General features: G+C 42.4%; 2 protein-coding genes across 4 annotated transcripts; one reads left to right on the top strand and one right to left on the bottom strand.

Annotated features, from left to right (window-relative positions):
* Positions 1 to 1,415: 1,415 nt before the first annotated feature.
* On the top strand, positions 1,416 to 4,603 carry LOC112240704 (THAP domain-containing protein 5). Of its 3 annotated transcripts, none has more exons than XM_042313672.1 (3): positions 1,416 to 1,509; positions 1,981 to 2,167; positions 2,756 to 4,603. In XM_042313672.1, the coding sequence occupies exons 2-3, from the start codon at positions 2,027 to 2,029 to the stop codon at positions 3,581 to 3,583; spliced, it is 969 nt and encodes a 322-aa protein (XP_042169606.1). In that variant the 5' UTR covers positions 1,416 to 1,509; positions 1,981 to 2,026; the 3' UTR covers positions 3,584 to 4,603. The 3 variants fall into 3 exon arrangements, with proteins under 3 accessions (XP_042169606.1, XP_024264727.2, XP_024264728.2); XM_024408959.2 differs by having other exon boundaries at positions 1,447 to 1,599; positions 2,756 to 4,599; XM_024408960.2 differs by having other exon boundaries at positions 1,472 to 1,604.
* Positions 4,604 to 14,613: 10,010 nt separating this feature from the next.
* Positions 14,614 to 18,043, bottom strand: avpr2l (arginine vasopressin receptor 2, like). Its single transcript, XM_042313677.1, has 2 exons — positions 17,054 to 18,043; positions 14,614 to 16,654 (listed from the first exon to the last, which is right to left on the bottom strand). Exons 1-2 carry the CDS (start codon positions 17,907 to 17,909, stop codon positions 16,575 to 16,577), a joined length of 936 nt encoding a protein of 311 aa, XP_042169611.1. The 5' UTR covers positions 17,910 to 18,043; the 3' UTR covers positions 14,614 to 16,574.
* Positions 18,044 to 21,094: the final 3,051 nt, after the last annotated feature.

The raw sequence follows: 21,094 nt of genomic DNA, 5'->3' as shown, positions 1-21,094 counted from the left end.
ATGGCGAATCCAGGCCTGACACTGGTCTGCCTGTGTCATTGCATGCGTCATCCATGGCCTGGAGAAGGGCGGTTTGTTCGTAAGGGCGCCTATCATATACCTTCCACCTCCATGTGGAGAAAAATTCCTCAATCAGGTTTTTAGGAAAGGAGAGTATGGGGGTAAGTACAGGGTGGTAAATTGTGGATGGGCCTGAAACCATGCTTGCACCATTTGAGCATGGTGGAACCTGACATTATCCCACACAATGACATAGGTCATGACATCAGCTCTACAGACCTGATTTAGCCCATCAAGGAAGGTTACATTCGAACAGCGAATCATGTGGCTGCCTGCAACTCAATATATAGAGTATATAGAGTAGAGAGCTTTAGTTGTTGATCGACCAAACATTAGAATGGGCAAGATGCGTAATCTAAGCAACTTTGACCGTGGTATGATTGTTGATGCCAGACATGGTGATTCCAGCATCTCAGAAACAGCTGCCTTCCTGGGTTTGTTACACACTACAGTCTCTAGAGTTTACAGAGAATGGTGCGATAAACAAAACACATTCAGTGAGGGGCATTTCTATGGGCAAAAACACCTTGTTAATGAGAGAGGTCAGAGGAGAATGTCCAGACTCATTCAAGCTAACAGAAAGGCCACAAATGCTCAAATAACACTTGTTTAAAACAGTGTGCAGAATGGCATCTCTTAATGTACAACACCATGAATAATTCAGGCTGTTGTGTAGGTGAAAGGGGGGTCCTATCCAGTACTCGATAGGTGTACCTAATAAAGTGGCTGGTGAGTGTACAGTAATGTCAAATCTGAAAACATGGTCTGGAAAGGTGGTACATGGGACCATAGAAACAGTGTCTGATAAAGAATGATGATGAAACATCACATCCATAGATAATGTAGTCCAATTGGTTCATGTTCCACGGTAATTGGTGTCAATGGATCTCATTATCCCAAAACTTTCATGATCTAAACATGGAATATTGTTTGTCAGTTTCCATAAAACTATGCATTAAGAGTAATGCAACAGTTACTCATCATTTTGAGCAGTTGTATCAACTGATAGTTAGATCATTGTAATGGAATGAATAGACAGTCATCTCAGATGTAATGTGTGAATTGCATTCTGAAATGGTAATACTTTGATGTTAAGTTGTGTCATTTTGAACAGGTGGTTTTAGTTCAATGAACAAATGCTCTTATCTTTATGTGTATTGTATCCAAGCAATTGGAAAAAAGTGTTAGAGTTTTGAAAAGTTTGCATTTTGATCATTGGTTGTAAGTTTTGTGTATAGAGTTTTGAAAAATTACATCAAGGTTTCGAAATTAGTGCTAAAGTGATTGTAAAAAACTGTAACATCTAAATGCAGAATGGCAGTTCCACCGCCAGGCGCTAGAGGGCAGTGTCATTTGGACACTGAGCCACAACTTACTCTTCTCTGCCGCAGCCGTACAGTAGAGGAAGACCGAAAGACTTCCGCGTACAGACGTTTAATGTCTTTTCAGGTGAAATATGCCCCGTTACTGTGCTGTAAAACTTTGCAAAAATCGTGGAGGAACACCCTCTAAAGAAAACAAGAGAATAAGCTTTTACCCGTACGGTATCTATTATTTTTCCATCACGTTTCTATGTGCAGATACAGTCCTACTTCTAGCTAGCTTAACGAGCATGCTCATATTGGTTGCTGGCTAGCGTTGTGTATCCAGCAGTGCCCTCAGAACAAATAGTTAGCTGTCATAGAAAAACACAAAGCCTCCTTTGTTTACCATTGTGTATAACAATTGACGAATGACTGGTGCTGCATTTGTTGTTATTGTGTTTCTTGGTCTTCATCCTAGGCTGAAACACTAGTAACGTTACAGAAGCAATGCTTTGTATGTAATCTTGATCATTTGGATGGGGCTGACAAATTGAATTAGGGCATGTCAACAAATGTAGCTGTCTTAACAACATGTTTGTATTGTCTCCTTCCACAGGTTCCCTTTGCAAGATGAGGTCAGGCTGCAGATATGGGTAGACAACATGAAGCGAGAAGAGTGGACCCCCAGCAGACACCAGTACCTGTGTAGTGAACATTTCACTGAGGACTGCTTTGACCTGCGATGGGGGATCCGGTACCTGAAACACACGGCCTTCCCTACCATCTTCCCTCACACACACGATGTAAGTAGACAGACACCCCTTCTGTGACACACAACAAAATTAGCAGAAGTCTTAATGCCCATTTCCAGAATAGTGACGGCTATTAGAGTTTCACATGAGTTTGATCATGCATTTTACACTGATCGTCATTGCAGTGTACAAAGCATTGTGTTTGGGATATTTTCTTTGGGATTCATCGGGGCTGGGGTCAATTCAATTTGAAGCCAGTCGATTCAGGAATTTATTTTAATTTAAATTTCAACAATGGAAAAATGTTTTGAAATGAATAGCCTCAGTTTATTGAGGAGTCATTGAAAATAGATGCTGTTTTTTCACATTTTGAATAGTTTTTTTAAGTTGACTGCCTTGATTTTGAATTGAACCATCCCTGTGATTGGTTAAAGTGCAACATCAAATTGTATCGGTCGTACAACATATTTTACAGTGAAACGCTTTAATTTCTAGATCCAACAATGCAGTAACCTAATAATACAAAATGATACACACAAATCCCCCCCAAATAAAAATGCATAAATTACAGCACTATACATGGCTATATTATGACAGCATGATTTCTGCTTGTGTTTAATCATCACTCTTTCCCCTCAGGATGAAGATAAAGCCGTTTCCACCAGTAAGAACACCACCAAGCCCAAAACCAGGATATGCGACGCCAACATTGAACTCATCCGCTCCCCCTCCCCTCCTGGCAAGAACACACCTCTGATTCTGAAAAGGACAGTCAGAGTGGAACCAGTCGTGGTGAGTGTCACTCCTGTCCCTAACCCTGAGGATGCCAGTGAATCTACGGTCACTACACTGTTATATGAAAGACCGCTTGTTTCAGACACAGAGGCCTCTACTCCTAGTGAAATGGTCCTGGGGGAGGTGATGCTCTCAGAGACCCAGGCTGCAGTGTGTGAGGTGAACAGAGAACTATCTGGAGACAGTGGTGGGATACTGACAGCCTCATGCTTGAACCTGTCTGGTGAGACACAGACACTGCAGCAGCTGGATACACTGGACTCCACTGTGACTGTGCTCTGCTGTGAATCCGTCGTCCCTGTCGGCCATTTCTCTGAATGTGAAGCCACGGTGGACGCCCTCCATGTGGCCCTCGGTCAGACGTTTAGGATCTTCCCTCTGGAGCTGCGGAGGGAGGAGTGGGTGGGAGACCGGGAGGAGGGCCCCGGGGAGGGGGGACACATCTCTGTGTACGAGCACTCTTACTCCAAACAGGACACGGACCAGGAACAGCTGTGGAGGAAGACAGCCAGCCTCCACACCAAGATCATGGAGCTGGATAGGAGAGAGGAAATCACCATGGCTAAAATACGATCGCTTGAGAGCGAGATGGCACATCTGAAGAAGAGCAACATTGTTTTAAAAGAAAAGCAGAAATTACTAGAGGACTATATTACTTCTGCGTTGCTCTGATGTCTTAACCTTAGTGCTTTGTTTCCATTAACAACGGTCTTTCTAATGAGATGTATTTTGTATAGTTATTACAGGGTTATTACAGTCTCAATCACTTGTACTTATTTATTATCTGTTTACATGTTTCACCAGAGTTATATTACTTACTAGTAGTGAGGCCCTTCTCAAAGAGCGTTGGCCAAGGCTAGAATCTGTTCTCCAGCTCGTTCTAGTCCTTCCGTTTGTCTCCGCTAGGTGGCACTGTGTCTTTAGGACAGGCCCTGGCACGATGCACTACTGTTTCATGTTTCGACATCACTGACTGACATATTGTCAATATTGGTGGTGTAATTCGGAGCGTTTTAAGGGAAGTGATATTCCCTATCTTGTGCTACAGATGGCTGCTTGTTTTATTCAATGGTGTAGTGTTCGTATATCATATCAAATCTACTGTGCGGTCATACGGATCCTTACTTTGCTGGTTATTAATGTATGAAAAGGTGTTTTTCACTAATGTTTTATATTTATTTGGATAATAACAAGCAGCCTACGGTACGTAAGTATCCGAGTGACTGAGACGACTACACCGTTTTAGGTGCATCTTCTTGGTTCTAATCAAATGGTGGAATAGGAAAAGGTGCAGTGCTTTGCTCACTATACAAAATATTTTTTTTTATTCAAGCAACTATTAAAAGCTTGACGTTTCGGGCCTTCGTCAATTGCCTTAAATAGACAGGTTCTGATAAATGAACCGGTTCTGGTGAAGACCATTGAAGGCCGAAACGTCAAGCTTTTAATACTTTCTGAAATAAAATCATATATTTGAATGTTAAACAAGCTATGCACCTTTTTGATGATGTAACTGGTTGCTCCTTGACTCCCATTGGTTGGGCCTCTACTTCTTTCCATAAAGAAATTAAATGGTCAACTGATTTCTCATCACTGAAAATGCAACACTGCGGTCCTCTTTCTTGATGGAGATGGCTTACATTACCTGCAACCCTTTTATCAATGCACTGGCAATGACCTCACACGTGTCATGATGAAACTGATGGTGCTTTCAAGACAACTGGGAACTCGGGGGTGGGGGTGATCTTCATGATGGAGCTTTATGCAGCTGGTGGGGTCTAGCTCCGACCTTCCTACCTGTAGATCGCTGACATAATGATTTGACCTTATATTTTATGGAGTTCCCGGGCTTCAGAGGCCTGAGTTCCCGGGCTTCAGAGGCCTGAGTTCCCGGGCTTCAGAGGCCTGAGTTCCCGGGCTTCAGAGGCCTGAGTTCCCGAGCTTCAGAGGCCTGAGTTCCCGAGCTTCCCGAGGCCTGAGTTCCCGGGCTTCAGAGGCCTGAGTTCCCGGCTTCAGAGGCCTGAGTTCCCGGCTTCAGAGGCCTGAGTTCCCGGGCTTCAGAGGCCTGAGTTCCCGGGCTTCAGAGGCCTGAGTTCCCGGGCTTCAGAGGCCTGAGTTCCCGGGCTTCAGAGGCCTGAGTTCCCGGCTTCAGAGGCCTGAGTTCCCGGCTTCAGAGGCCTGAGTTCCCGGGCTTCAGAGGCCTGAGTTCCCGGGCTTCAGAGGCCTGAGTTCCCGGGCTTCAGAGGCCTGAGTTCCCGAGCTTCAGAGGCCTGAGTTTGAGCTTCAGAGGCCTGAGTTCCCGGGCTTCAGAGGCCTGAGTTCCCGAGCTTCAGAGGCCTGAGTTCCCGGCTTCAGAGGCCTGAGTTCCCGAGCTTCAGAGGCCTGAGTTCCCGGGCTTCAGAGGCCTGAGTTCCCGGGCTTCAGAGGCCTGAGTTCCCGGGCTTCAGAGGCCTGAGTTCCCGACTTGGAATTCCGAGTTGAACGACCGTTCAAAACTATTTTTCCCGGAGCTCGGAGCTCGTTTTAATCCGAATTCCCCCGATGTTTTGAACGCACTGAAGTCTGAGATTTCACAGTTGTTATGAACGTGGCGTAACCTCGAACCAGAACTGACCGTTTCGTTTCACATCACTTGTAGTGAAACATAATGTGAGCAACGACTAGCATTCCATAGGAGCAACAGTAGAGAGATATAGCAGATACATGAAGAACAATAGAATAGAAGGGCTGCTTGTAGGAAGGGCTGCTTGTAGGAAGGGCTGCTTGTAAGGAAGGGCTGCTTGTAGGAAGGGCTGCTTGTAGGAAGGGCTGCTTGTAGGAAGGGCTGCTTGTAGGAAGGGCTGCTTGTAAGGAAGGGCTGTAGGAAGGGCTGCTTGTAGGAAGGGCTGCTTGTAGGAAGGGCTGCTTGTAGGAAGGGCTGCTTGTAAGGAAGGGCTGCTTGTAGGAAGGGCTGCTTGTAGGAAGGGCTGCTTGTAGGAAGGGCTGCTTGTAAGGAAGGGCTGCTTGTAGGAAGGGCTGCTTGTAGGAAGGGCTGCTTGTAGGAAGGGCTGCTTGTAGGAAGGGCTGCTTGCAGGCTATTGTGAGATGAAGGGAGCTCTAATCACAGTGTAGACGACACGCTGTTATTTTGACCTGAGATCTATAAGAGAAACTTCACACGCCTCACAGAGCCACTCTGAAGACACACGACATTGTCACTTCCCCAGTTTATTGATCTTGGGTAAAAAGAACAGCATGTACACTGAGATGACTGATTGATTACTAGTCTGCAATGCTACAAAGTCAACTTCACAGCAATGTTATTGATATCCGAGAAGAACTTCTGAGCAGTAATGAAGAAGCTGGGGATTTCACTGACGATTTCAAATCATATAGGTTGACTTTGATCATGTAAAGATGGGCCTATAGGTCCTGTCCTTGGCTCTAGATGATTGGCCCACGCCCTTGTTCTGTGTCTGTCCAATAGAATGTAGCAGCAGCACAAATACAAGGACACAACAACCAATCATGTCGGTCATAGGAAAACAATATTTATTCAATTCCAGCTGTTAATTGCTGTGCTTGTGTGTTTCAATGCAGTACCTTTGTGTTCGCTACACATCTAATGAACTTTATATTACATTAGAACATGGCCCTCAAAATGGCAATCTGATTTTGCTCCTCACTCTTCTGCCTTTAGGCTCTCTCCCGGTCATCTGACTGCAGCTCTGTCTGTTGCCAAGTGATCGTCTCATCCTGTTTGTATCCTAGATCCTATGCAGAATGCAAACTGCCATCGGGCAGGCTTTATGTCTGCACTGCACCAACCCAGAGGGGTATTTCAGAAAGCAGGATGATTAACTCAGCCAGCTAACTTTGATTAGCAGCCACATGTAACTGTTGATGTTCTGGTTGATTAAGAAAGCTATTTTTATTGGTTGTTTTTATTGGAATTGTTGTTTTTATTGGAAACTTCAGAAGTGTGAAGTTATTTCAGGCCGTTTTGGACAGTTAGCTGCTCATTGATCCAGGTTTCTGGAGCAGCAGCCGATTCACAGGGTTGGTGTGGATACAGGAAGAACTCCAGGTATGGTTGAACTGAACATCTAAGCACTGACTTTTTGCCTTAGAAAAGCACTTACTTTAATTGTAGCCGTAGTCGTAACAAAAGTGGTTGTTAGGTCCATTTTTTTCAATGATAATTATATGCTGATGCATTCGTCATAACCGACCTTTCTAAAGGCGATCATTAGATACCAAATGTTCACTTAGTCTCCCGTTGACATCGCTGCACGACTACGTCAACATTCGTTAGGATTCACCCCTGCATCTTCCTGCCTCCATCCCCTGAGAGAAACGCCTTCCATCCCTGGGACCCGAGGCCTGGTCTGCTTCCCAAAGGGCCTGTATAACACACCACTATGGCCCATTTGGAACACGCTCCCTGACTGCACTTGCCTGAACGACTCGTGTGAATAAAGGAGGTGTTTAGCATTATTCCAACACATTAGTCAAGACTCTAAACAAACAGACTTAATGGGGCCGTTGTTTGTTCTGGACTTCGAGTCTCATTTCATTTCAGAGTGAGACGTCTTTTGATGCTATTATTATTATTGTTTGTGAAAGGCTGCTAAATGAAGCATCCAGCCACTGTGTTATGTCCATTCAAACATAGAGTATACTTCTTGTAGTTGAAGGCAAGCTACTAATCACCTAGTCTAAAGTATAAAGTCTAAAGTATAAACATGTATTATACATGGTGTTGTCAGAACAGGTCAGTCGTTTTTGATTTTCATTTGAGAAAAATGACCCCAGAAAGAAAAAGAAAGTGTTTTCTGGAAGTATTTACAGCATCATTACTGGTTCAATTGAGTCATGGCGCTGTTCCACGTGTTTCATGCAAATCAGTAACCTGACGCAGCGGGCGTTTCTCTCTGGTCCTGATGAGAAGAATGTACTGTCGGGGGTGGTTCTCTTCTGCACTGTTGAACCAATCCAATAAATGTGGAGGAGGAGTTAAAATGGAGCCTTGTTGACGTCCTAAAGCGGAAGTCGCGGCACAGACTCTTCCTATTTCCCCTGAAAACCAGATGCATCCGGTTGTTACCGACCCGCCGAGGGTGGAGGAGATGAGACACGAAGACATCCAATTCATTCACCATGGGTATGTCCCAAATGGCACCCTATTCCCTTTATAGTGCACTACTTATGTCCAGAACCCTATATGGGGAATAGGGAGCCATTTGGGATGCCCACATGAAGACATCCAATCTATCTCTGAGACTGTGCTTCTAATGTATGTGAAGGGATTAGATGGACATACCAGGGCATTCTTTAACGATCACTCAAGCTTCATGTTAAGCCTGACTGTTGGTCTCTCCTGGAGATGGAGGTTGACATGTCTGATCACAGAGCTGTTGGTCTCTCCTGGAGATGGAGGTTGACATGTCTGATCACAGAGCTGTTGGTCTCTCCTGGAGATGGAGGTTGACATGTCTGATCACAGAGCTGTTGGTCTCTCCTGGAGATGGAGGTTGACATGTCTGATCACAGAGCTGTTGGTCTCTCCTGGAGATGGAGGTTGACATGTCTGATCACAGAGCTGTTGGTCTCTCCTGGAGATGGAGGATGACATGTCTGATCACAGAGCTGTTGGTCTCTCCTGGAGATGGAGGATGACATGTCTGATCACAGAGCTGTTGATCTCTCCTGGAGATAGAAGATGTGATCACAGAGCTGTTGGTCTCTCCTGGAGATGGAGGATGACAAGTCTGATCACATAGCTGTTGGTCTCTCCTGGAGATGGAAGATGTGATTACAGAGCTGTTGGTCTCTCCTGGAGATGGATCACAGAGGGACTAAAGTCTGATCACAGAGGGACTAAAGAAGGGTCTGAGGACCACTACAGTCTCTCTCTCTCTCTCTCTCTCTCTCTCTGTAGCTCTTGTTCGCTCACAAGCACACTTAGAAGCACTACAGTGTCAACGGGGAGGAGTGGCCATAACCACTCCCAAGACATACTAATATAGCTTAGCCTACAATTGCCATGGAGACACAAAAGCCCCACAGTAACCACAGAAGCCAATGAAGAGTCCAAATTGAGTGTTTGTTTGCAGTACAAGACGAGCCAAGTAAACAAACCTGTGGTTACTGACAGGTGTTCCCATCATTGTTCATTAGAAATCATCTGTAATTGGGACTGATTGGCTGGGAGAGAAGTCTCTTAATTGATTTTGTATTGAATGCTCAGTAGGTGTCCATCAAGGCTAATTGAGGCTTGTTCATCAAGTAAATTAACAACATGGTTCTTCAGTTAAATCTATAAAGGCAGGTGAGGTAATCTAACTTCAGTTAATTCTATAAAGGCAGGTGAGGTAATCTAACTTCAGTTAATTCTATAAAGGCAGGTGAGTGACAGGCGTGGTAATCTAACTTCAGTTAATTCTATAAAGGCAGGTGAGGTAATCTAACTTCAGTTAATTCTATAAAGGCAGGTGAGGTAATCTAACTTCAGTTAATTCTATAAAGGCAGGTGAGTGACAGGCGTGGTAATCTAACTTCAGTTAATTCTATAAAGGCAGGTGAGGTAATCTAACTTCAGTTCATTCTATAAAGGCAGGTGAGGTAATCTAACTTCAGTTAATTCTATAAAGGCAGGTGAGTCTAACTTCAGTTAATTCTATAAAGGCAGGTGAGGTAATCTAACTTCAGTTAATTCTATAAAGGCAGGTGAATGACAGGTGAGGTAATCTAACTTCAGTTAATTCTATAAAGGCAGGTGAGGTAATCTAACTTCAGTTAATTCTATAAAGGCAGGTAAATCTAACTTCAGTTAATTCTATAAAGGCAGGTGAGGTAATCTAACTTCAGTTAATTCTATAAAGGCAGGTGAGTGACAGGTGAGGTAATCTAACTTCAGTTAATTCTATAAAGGCAGGTGAGTGACAGGTGAAATCTAACTTCAGTTAATTCTATAAAGGCAGGTGAGTGAGTGACAGGCGCGGTAATCTAACTTCAGTTAATTCTATAAAGGCAGGTGAGGTAATCTAACTTCAGTTAATTCTATAAAGGCAGGTGAGTGACAGGTGAGGTAATCTAACTTCAGTTAATTCTATAAAGGCAGGTGAGGTAATCTAACTTCAGTTAATTCTATAAAGGCAGGTGAATGACAGGTGACAGGTTAATTTTATAAAGGCAGGTAATCTAACTTCAGTTAATTCTATAAAGGCAGGTGAAATCTAACTTCAGTTAATTCTATAAAGGCAGGTGAGGTAATCTAACTTCAGTTAATTCTATAAAGGCAGGTGAGTGACAGGTGAGGTAATCTAACTTCAGTTAATTCTATAAAGGCAGGTGAAATCTAACTTCAGTTAATTCTATAAAGGCAGGTGAGGTAATCTAACTTCAGTTAATTCTATAAAGGCAGGTGAGGTAATCTAACTTCAGTTAATTCTATAAAGGCAGGTGAGGTAATCTAACTTCAGTTAATTCTATAAAGGCAGGTGAGTGACAGGTGAGGTAATCTAACTTCAGTTAATTCTATAAAGGCAGGTGAGGTAATCTAACTTCAGTTAATTCTATAAAGGCAGGTGAGTGACAGGTGAGGTAATCTAACTTCAGTTCATTCTATAAAGGCAGGTGAGGTAATCTAACTTCAGTTAATTCTATAAAGGCAGGTGAGTGACAGGTAATCTAGGTAATCTATAAAGGCAGGTGAGGTAATCAACTTCAGTTAATTCTATAAAGGCAGGTGATTCTATAAAGGCAGGTGAGTGACAGGTGAGGTAATCTAACTTCAGTTAATTCTATAAAGGCAGGTGAGTGACAGGTGAGGTAATCTAACTTCAGTTAATTCTATAAAGGCAGGTGAGGTAATCTAACTTCAGTTAATTCTATAAAGGCAGGTGAGTGACAGGTGAGGTAATCTAACTTCAGTTAATTCTATAAAGGCAGGTGAGTGACAGGTGAGGTAATCTAACTTCAGTTAATTCTATAAAGGCAGGTGAGTGACAGGTGAGGTAATCTAACTTCAGTTAATTCTATAAAGGCAGGTGAGTGACAGGTGAGGTAATCTAACTTCAGTTAATTCTATAAAGGCAGGTGAGTGACAGGTGAGGTAATCTAACTTCAGTTAATTCTATAAAGGCAGGTGAGTGACAGGTGAGGTAATCTAACTTCAGTTCATTCTATAAAGGCAGGTGAGTGACAGGTGAGGTAATCTAACTTCAGTTCATTCTATAAAGGCAGGTGAATGACAGGTGAGGTAATCTAACTGTAACATGTAGAATAATAAACCCTACAGTACAGCACATACAGTAACATGTAGGAGTCCTGTCTTAGGAACAGTGGGTCTTTATAAACTATATTAAAGCAGCACCCCACCACTGTTTTGGTAAAAAGCTGAGGGTGAACTATATGTTTAACCATGTTTTGAGGCTATACACTGTTTACAATTGCATTGTTTACAAATATTGGAGTAAAACAAGTTTTTCGATTGGGTTCTGATAGAGTACGACAGTTAAACTAAACTCATAGGTCATTCATAAGTAATATTCTTCAAGAATCGATGGGTAGATATAATTCATTTCCAAGCCCAAAGATGGATGTAGGAAACGCAGCCCCCTTCAAGACAAAGTACAGTCATTATGTGAATGCAGGTAGTGGTTATGAAACCGTTGGACAAGCCATACTACATATCCTATATTGGCATGGGGGGGTGTGGTATATGGCCAATATACCACGGCTAAGGGCTGTTCTGAAGCGCAACGCAACACAGAGTTCCTGGAGACAGCCCTTAGCCGTGGTATATTGGCCATGTACCACACACTTGCTGAAGTATGATGATAGCTTTCAAAGTGAACATGAAAGGCATTTATCTTCCTCACAGGCAATTTGCAATCAAGTCCTTCGTTCTATTGTCTGAATGTTTACAAGATGGATAAACGTTTGGGAAGAGAATAGATGGTCTTGTGTTTATGTCATTTCATGGTCTGTTATTCAGGCAGTCTGAAATTCACAATAAGTGACCATGAAGAAAACCACAGCCAGGAGCAATCATAAGGAGTTATTGTCAACTCATAAGATTAGTTTATAAGGCATTTGTTAATGGTTGATTAATGGTTTGACTCACCATTTATATACATTTTTATCAATGTATTTACATACAGAAGCAGTCAAAAGACGACCTCATGAAGCTGGTTGAGAGAATGCCAAGAGTGTGCAGAGCTGTCATCAAGACAAAGGGTGCCTACTTTGAAGAAGCTCAAGTATAAATTATATTTTGATTTGTTTTAACACTTTTTTGGTTGCTACATATGTGTTATTTCATAGTGTTGATGTCTTCACTGTTATTCTCCAGTGTAGAAAATAGTACAAATAAAGAAAAAACCCTTGAATGAGTCGGTGTGTCCAGACTTTAGACTGGTACTCTATGTTACTGTGTTTAGTTAGCCAAGACTCAACTTGAAGTTCAGTCTGCCTTCAAGTCAAAACTGTCCAATATGTTTTCACCGCAGTGACGGAGGAGGGATTTGGCTTGAAAAACGTACGTCAATCCGTGAATAGAAGGTGTTGCTTGTACTCCTAATTATCCCCTTATCCAAGCCACAAAACTGAGAAGATTTAAATACTGCTCGTTTTTCATTCAACTGCACTTTTCGTCAGCATGCTAGGTTAGGTAATGCTAAAGCAACTCATTGGATCCACAACATTAGATTAGGGGCTGCAAAATAGTTTATTAATAATTAGTAAATGGTTTATAAGGATTTAAATGAATCATCAACTGAGTTATTAGTAAGTAAATGTTCTCACATTTATAAATTCATTAACAATGAATAAATATACCATTCATGAGACATACTGTATATAAATGCATTTATAAATGTACTCATTAACAATGAATAAATATACCATTCATGAGACATACTGTATATAAATGCATTTATAAATGTACTCATTAACAATGAATAAATATACCATTCATGAGACATACTGTATATAAATGCATTTATAAATATGTAAATACATGCTGAGTCAAACCATTAATCAACCATTAACAAATACATTATCAATAATATTATGTTGACAATAACTTAGGTTGACAAATAAGTACATTAGTTGTAGATTATTAATAATTTACAAATTGTTAACATACTATGATGAAACAATTTATGAATGATCTCATAAATCGTTAATAAATTATTTAAAATAATGTTTATAAATGTGTAAATGACTATTTATGGATTTCTTAATGACATTTACAAATGTAGGAATAATGATGAATAAGTGGTAAGTAATCTCTTTACAAACTGTTTATATATTGTTTATTAAGGGACCTTAATATAAAGTGTTACCAAACTGTCAATAGCAGGCATGCAGGGTCGGGTGGGTTACATTCTAAATGTATCCGTTACAGTTATTAGTTGTCTGTCCAAAATTGTAATCTGTAATGTAACTTTGGATTGCCCAAACTCAGTAATGTAATTTTGGATTGCCCAAACTCAGTAATGTAACTTTGGATTGCCCAAACTCAGTAATGTAACTTTGGATTGCCCAAACTCAGTAATGTAACTTTGGATTGCCCAAACTCAGTAATGTAACTTTGGATTGCCCAAACTCAGTAATGTAACTTTGGATTGCCCAAACTCAGTAATATAACTTTGGATTGCCCAAACTCAGTAATGTAACTTTGGATTGCCCAAACTCAGTAATGTAACTTTGGATTGCCCAAACTCAGTAATGTAACTTTGGATTGCCCAAACTCAGTAATGTAACTTTGGATTGCCCAAACTCAGTAATGTAACTTTGGATTGCCCAAACTCAGTCATGTAACTTTGGATTGCCCAAACTCAGTCATGTAATCTGATTATTTTCCCTTTAAGAGGCATTAGAAGAAGACAAAATGGATCCATCAAATGTGTGTCATCATAGTAGTCTCTGATTGGTGGTCATCATTTGGTGTGTCATCATAGTGCTCTCTGATTGGTGGTCATCATTTGGTGTGTCATCATAGTGCTCTCTGATTGGTGGTCATCATTTGGTGTGTCATCATAGTGCTCTCTGATTGGTGGTCATAATTTGGTGTGTCATCATAGTGCTCTCTGATTGGTGGTCATCATTTGGTGTGTCATCATAGTGCTCTCTGATTGGTGGTCAGCATTTGGTGTGTCATCATAGTGCTCTCTGATTGGTGGTCAGACTTGCTCAGGTGGAACAAACTTTAACTTGCGTGTTTTTACAATTGAATGTCATTGAGGAAACAGAAAGGTGTCATCATGTATTTTTTCCTGCAAACATCCATTTTTAATTTAAAAGTAATGGAAGACGCAACCATCTAGTATTTCAACAGCATCTGTAATCTGATTAGAATATTATTGCTGGTAACGTAACTGATGGTTATCAGATTACATGTAATCAGATACTCCCCAACCCTGCCTGCATGTGTCATAATCACTTGGCTGGAAGAAAACCAGCTCTGAGAGTCTGCTATTGGAAAAGTGTTTTCAAAAGAAAACCTTTAGGACTATTGTTGAATGTAACAATGGTCTTCATTTCTTTGAAATGTTTACCACACGGTACCATTTTGTTTGAAGCTAGAAGGGAGAGAGCACACGCATATGTCAGTCATTAGAGTTATTCCTTTGACAGTGTGCTTTCCCAGAAACCACTGAATTAGTTCACTTCCCTGTGGAACTTTTTATTTCACCTTTATTTAACCAGGAAAAGCCAGTTGAGACACAGAGTCTCACGGGAGGCCTGGCTGAGAAGGCAGCAGCAATCAACACAACAGTAGAGTAGTGTTCAACATAAAACACATTTACACTCCTCCTGAACAGACTAATGTTCAACATGAAACACATTTACACTCCTCCTGAACAGACTAGTGTTCAACATTAAACACATTTACACTCCTGAACAGACTAGTGTTCAACATAAAACACATTTACACTCCTCCTGAACAGACTAGTGTTCAACATTAAACACATTTACACTCCTCCTGAACAGACTAGTGTTCAACATGAAACACATTTACACTCCTGAACAGACTAGTGTTCAACATGAAACACATTTACACTCCTGAACAGACTAGTGTTCAACATTAAACACATTTACACTCCTGAACAGACTAGTGTTCAACATGAAACACATTTACACTCCTCCTGAACAGACTAATGTTCAACATTAAACACATTTACACTCCTCCTGAACAGACTAGTGTTCAACATAAAACACATTTACACTCCTCCTGAACAGAGTTTTGCACCAGGGGTTTTTAAATAATGTTCGTATTAGTAGATAGATACATTCAGACTTGTTCAGTGAATTATTCAAATCATGTGCAGACGTGTTTTATTGTTGCATTACACAAAACAGAGAACATACAGATATCTATGTAAAGACACGTCAGAGCTCAAACACATCAATAAATATATGGACCAGATAATCATAAGAATATACATTATACTCACAAAGCAACCATTCGTTGTTCACCGATGCCCATATCCTTCCTCACAATAGTTTTTCTGGTGGCCAGTCATCCCAGATAATCAGTGATTGATTAGGACAGGAGATCATCCCAGATAATCAGTGATTGATTAGGACAGGATCTCATCCCAGATCATCAGTGATTGATTAGGACAGGAGCTCATCCCAGATCATCAGTGATTGATTAGGACAGGAGATCATCCCAGATAATCAGTGATTGATTAGGACAGGAGCTCATCCCAGATAATCAGTGATTGATTAGGACAGGAGCTCATCCCAGATAATCAGTGATTGATTAGGACAGGAGATCATCCCAGATAATCAGTGATTGATTAGGACAGGAGCTCATCCCAGATAATCAGTGATTGATTAGGACAGGAGCTCATCCCAGATAATCAGTGATTGATTAGGACAGGAGATCATCCCAGATAATCAGTGATTGATTAGGACAGGAGATCATCCCAGATAATCAGTGATTGATTAGGACAGGAGATCATCCCAGATAATCAGTGATTGATTAGGACAGGAGATCATCCCAGATAATCAGTGATTGATTAGGACAGGAGATCATCCCAGATAATCAGTGATTGATTAGGACAGGAACTCATCCCAGATAATCAGTGATTGATTAGGACAGGAGCTCATCCCAGATAATCAGTGATTGATTAGGACAGGAGCTCATCCCAGATAATCAGTGATTGATTAGGACAGGAGCTCATCCCAGATAATCAGTGATTGATTAGGACAGGAGATCATCCCAGATAATCAGTGATTGATTAGGACAGGAGCTCATCCCAGATAATCAGTGATTGATTAGGACAGGAGCTCATCCCAGATAATCAGTGATTGATTAGGACAGGAGCACCTGCACCTCTTATAGAATATTAGCTTGACAGAATATACATTACATTTGCTTACTGCTGAGAGCTAAAATGGTCAGCTTGACATACCAATATTGATGTTGAATCAACGAGGATATTTACAAATATTTCCATATGTCTAAACCATAGGTCTTCAATGACATCAAAGAAATGCTATATAAAGTACAAGGTGAAGCAGTGGAGTAGGAGGAGTTCCCCTATTACCCACATGGTCAATCAATAGCTCTGGTCCATGGTGTTATGTGTGGCTTGCTGATGCTGAGACTTCTGTGGAGCTGAAAGTAGCGCCCTGGGCCAGAGCTAGTCCAACATAGTGTCTCCTAGCTGTAGTAAAGATAGATCCAGGGGTTGGTACAGCTGTTTAGACTGGCAAGCAGCATGATGATGACAAACAGTGGACCTGAGAGAGAGAGAGAGAGAGAGAGAGAGAGAGAGAGAGAGAGAGAGAGAGAGAGAGAGAGAGAGAGAGAGAGGAGAGAGAGAGAGAGAGAGAGAGAGGGGGAGAGAGAGAGAGAGAGAGAGGGAGTGGGAGAGAGAGAGAGCGAGAGAGAGGGAGAGAGGGGGAGGGGATATGGCATGATAAAAATAGCACCACAGGTTTCCACAGATAGAATGGGAAAGGTCATGCAAATCAATGGAACTGGAGGCCAATCAGTGTGATTAAACTAGATATCCGTGGCTTCTAGATACCTGTGGCTTCTAGATACCTGTGGCTTCTACATACCTGTGGCTTCTAGATACCTGTGCTCCTAACAATGTAGTAAAATGACAAGCAGGTACACAAATAAATCGAATTTACCATTTGTGGGCGCTGTACTGGGACTCCATGCAGACCACAACTGGACCACAAAGAAGGGGCTCCAGCATATGGAGTAGACCATAATGATGACGAATGTCATTTTGACCGTCTTCAACATCGCGCTCGAGACCCCTTTGGTGCCCGTGCGCCTGTCGCTCGTGGAAGCCTGGAGCGCCTTTCTCTTCATGTTAAAGTATATCCCCGTGCATATTTTAATCTGGCAGTACAGCAAGATGATAACCGGGAGAACAAACACTGATAAAGTAATCCAGCTGATGTATATCTTAGAACCCCAAGGTTCGATAAATGTCGCCCAACAATCATACAGGTTGTCCTCGAGTTCTTGGAGAGAGAAGATGAAGAGTTGCGGAGTGCTGAAAGCCAGAGAGACCAGCCACGCTGCGCCTATGGCGACGTACCTCTTAAAAGAACCCTTCAAGAACGACACCATGGGTTTGCAGACCGCATGGTACCGATCTATGGTCATGGCCACTATCATGTATGTGGAGGCGAACATCCCAACTACCTGAAGATATTTCACCGACCTACAGACGAAATCTGAGCCCCGGAACCGGTGCGTAATCTCCATGCAGAGCTGCGGTAGGACTTGGAAGAAAGCGACCACTAGGTCCGCAAAACACAGGTGCAGAAGGAACAGTTGGGTCTTTGTATTCATCTTGCGCTTCCTCCAAAGTGCATGCAGAAGGCACAAATTCCCACATGTGGCTAAGACAAAAATCAATCCCAAAACCCCAGCTTTTATAAGCGCAAAGTCGTGTTCACCTGTTTCATCAGTTCCTCCCGCGTCCTCCCGCTCCGAACTGCCATTGCCACTATAATTGAGTTGTAAACTCATTGTCCCTTACAAGATTTTTTGGTTACCATTTTTTTTCCATTGTTAATTATGTTCAGAAAATTAGGTCCAATACTTTCCTATTGGCAATTCGGCCACTATCTCTCGCACGATGATGCGCAGTTATTCTGCGCAGCAGCAACAAGTGCTGGTAGCTGGTAGTAGCGTCGTATTTGCCTGACGACTCACCCTGAATTTGCTGCTCCATTGATAGCTACATACCTTCAAGAAACGTCAGTTTGGCCGCCCGGCGCTATGTGGTTGGGTAACCCTGCAAGCATCGTCTGTCTATGACATTTTGTACGGGCCATCACCGTCCGAGAAAAGATGGGCAGCAACGACAGGTGCACCAGAGCTGGAGGCCTGTTTAAATATGGCTCTGGATGCACGGGTGAAATCAGAATGTGCTGTATAGGTAGGTGCGCAGTGCGCATTCCCAGATTGTAATGAACATCATGGCTACATGTTCAATATGAACACCTCCCCTGGCTTCACACGTGAGTGCACATTCATTTCCTTCAATGTCCCTCATTTCCATTTTCTGTCAATATTAATTGTAGACATAGACCAGTACTTTGTGACCATCAGCCACATGGGCCTAATGAAAAGCCTTTCTTCCACAGAATACAAAAGGAACAGACGACATCCACCCCTAAACTAGACTCTTTCCAATTGAATCCATGTTGAATATGATTGATAAAAGTCAGGTATAAGGACTTGTATCCTTTACAATGTAATGTAAAAGAACATTGGTGTTTCCCCCTCAGCATCCATGTATCATATGACCCATGTTGATTTAGAAGCATTTCCCCTCAGCATCCATGTATCAATATGACCCATGTTGATTTAGAAGCATTTCCCCTCAGCATCCATGTATCAATATGACCCATGTTGATTTAGAAGCATTTCCCCTCAGCATCCATGTATCAATATGACCCATGTTGATTTAGAAGCATTTCCCCTCAGCATCCATGTATCAATATGACCCATGTTGATTTAGAAGCATTTCCCCTCAGCATCCATGTATCAATATGACCCATGTTGATTTAGAAGCATTTCCCCTCAGCATCCATGTATCAATATGACCCATGTTGATTTAGAAGCATTTCCCCTCAGCATCCATGTATCAATATGACCCATGTTGATTTAGAAGCATTTCCCCTCAGCATCCATGTATCAATATGACCCATGTTGATTTAGAAGCATCAAGTCAACAACTGTATTGACTGGCTGGTCTTGGAGAAAATTAATTCCTAGAGATGCAGACTGTGGTAAATATCATATTGTGAAATGATGTGTTTCTACCGTTACTCTGGGCTCTGTGAGAGCACTTCTCTCTGTCCTGTTTCACCCAGGTCCTTTGTGACAGTCGTGAAGAAAAGGTCATTTGTACAGTACTTATCAGCAGGGAGGCACATATCTGACAGGATGTATTGAAGCTGAGATTTGTGTCTTAGCAGCTTGCAGATCCTTCGCTTCTGAGTGTTACAGTGTGCTGAGTGCTGTTATTCATTATCCACAACCTCTCCACACCATGACTGTGTCCCAAATGGCACCCCATTCCCTACATAGTGCACTACTTTAGACCCTATGGGCCCTGGTCAAAAGTAGTGCACTATATAGGGAATAGGATGCCATTTGGGACGCACACCACATCATGCTAGAATAAAAGACTGTTCTCCTTCAGTGTGAGGACACACCGACACTGTTTATGGTGCTGTTAAGTACCACATAATAGTATTTTCCTACTATACATCTATTATGCAGTTCATGCCACCCATCATGCCACCCATCATGCCACCTGTCCATGCCACCTGTAGATGCCACCCATCATGCCACATGTCCATGCCACCCATCATGCCACCTGTCCATGCCACCCACCCATCCCAGCCGTCCATGCCACCTGCCATGCCACCCATCCATTCCACCCATCCATTCCATCCATGCCACCTGCCATGCCACCCATCCATGCCACCTGTCTATGCCACCCATCATGCCACCCATGTCCATGCCACCCACCATGCCACCTGTCCATGCCACCCACCCACGCCAGCTGTCCATGCCACCTGCCATGCCACCCATCCATTCCACCCATCCATTCTATCCATGCCACCCATCATGCCACCCATCATGCCACCTGTCTATGCCACCTGTCATGCCAGCCGTCCATGCCACCCATCCATGCCACCCGTCCATGCCACCCATCTATGCCACCCATCCATGCCACCCATCCATGGCACCTGTCTATACCACCCGTCCATCAATCAATCAAATGTATTTATTTATATAACCCTTCTTACATCAGCTGATATCTCAAAGTGCTGTACAGAAACCCAGCCTAAAACCCCAAACAGCAAGCAATGCAGGTGTAGAAGCACGGTGGCAAGGAAAAACTCCCTAGAAAGGCCAAAACCTCGGAAGAAACCTAGAGGAAAAACAGGCTATGTGGGGTGGCCAGTCCTCTTCTGGCTGTGCCTGGTAGAGATTATAACAGAACATGGCCAAGATGTTCAAACGTTCATAGATGACCAGCAGGGTCAAATAATAAGTCACAATGCTACTTAATATAATGTTTACATACCCTACATTATTCATCTCATATGTATATGTATATACTGTACTCTATCATCTACTGCATCTTTATGTAATACATGTATCACTAGCCACTTTAAACTATGCCACTTTGTTTACATACCCTACATTACTCATCTCATATGTATATACTGTACTCGATACCATCTACTGCATCTTGCCTATGCCGTTCTGTACCATCACTCATTCATATCTTTATGTACATATTCTTTATCCCTTTACACTTGTGTGTATAAGGTAGTAGTTTTGGAATTGTTAGGTTAGATTACTCATTGGTTATTACTGCATTGTCGGAACTAGAAGCACAAGCATTTCACTACACTCGCATTAACATCTGCTAACCATGTGTATGTGACAAATTTATTTTATTTTATTTGACAATGGTTGTAGAGGGTGCAACAGGTCAGCACCTCAGGAGTAAATGTCAGTTGGCTTTTCATAGCCGATCATTTATGCCACCAGTAATGCCACCAGTAATGCCACCCATCATGCCACCCATCATGCCACCCACCATGCCACCCACCATGCCACCCATCATGCCACCCACCATGCCACCCATCATGCCACCCATCATGCCACCCATCATGCCACCCGTC

Source organism: Oncorhynchus tshawytscha, unplaced genomic scaffold, assembly GCF_018296145.1.
Source record: "Oncorhynchus tshawytscha isolate Ot180627B unplaced genomic scaffold, Otsh_v2.0 Un_contig_5417_pilon_pilon, whole genome shotgun sequence".
Taxonomy (NCBI): domain Eukaryota; kingdom Metazoa; phylum Chordata; class Actinopteri; order Salmoniformes; family Salmonidae; genus Oncorhynchus; species Oncorhynchus tshawytscha.
Note: the sequence above shows the minus strand (reverse complement) of the source record. Positions and strands in the feature narration are given on the sequence as shown.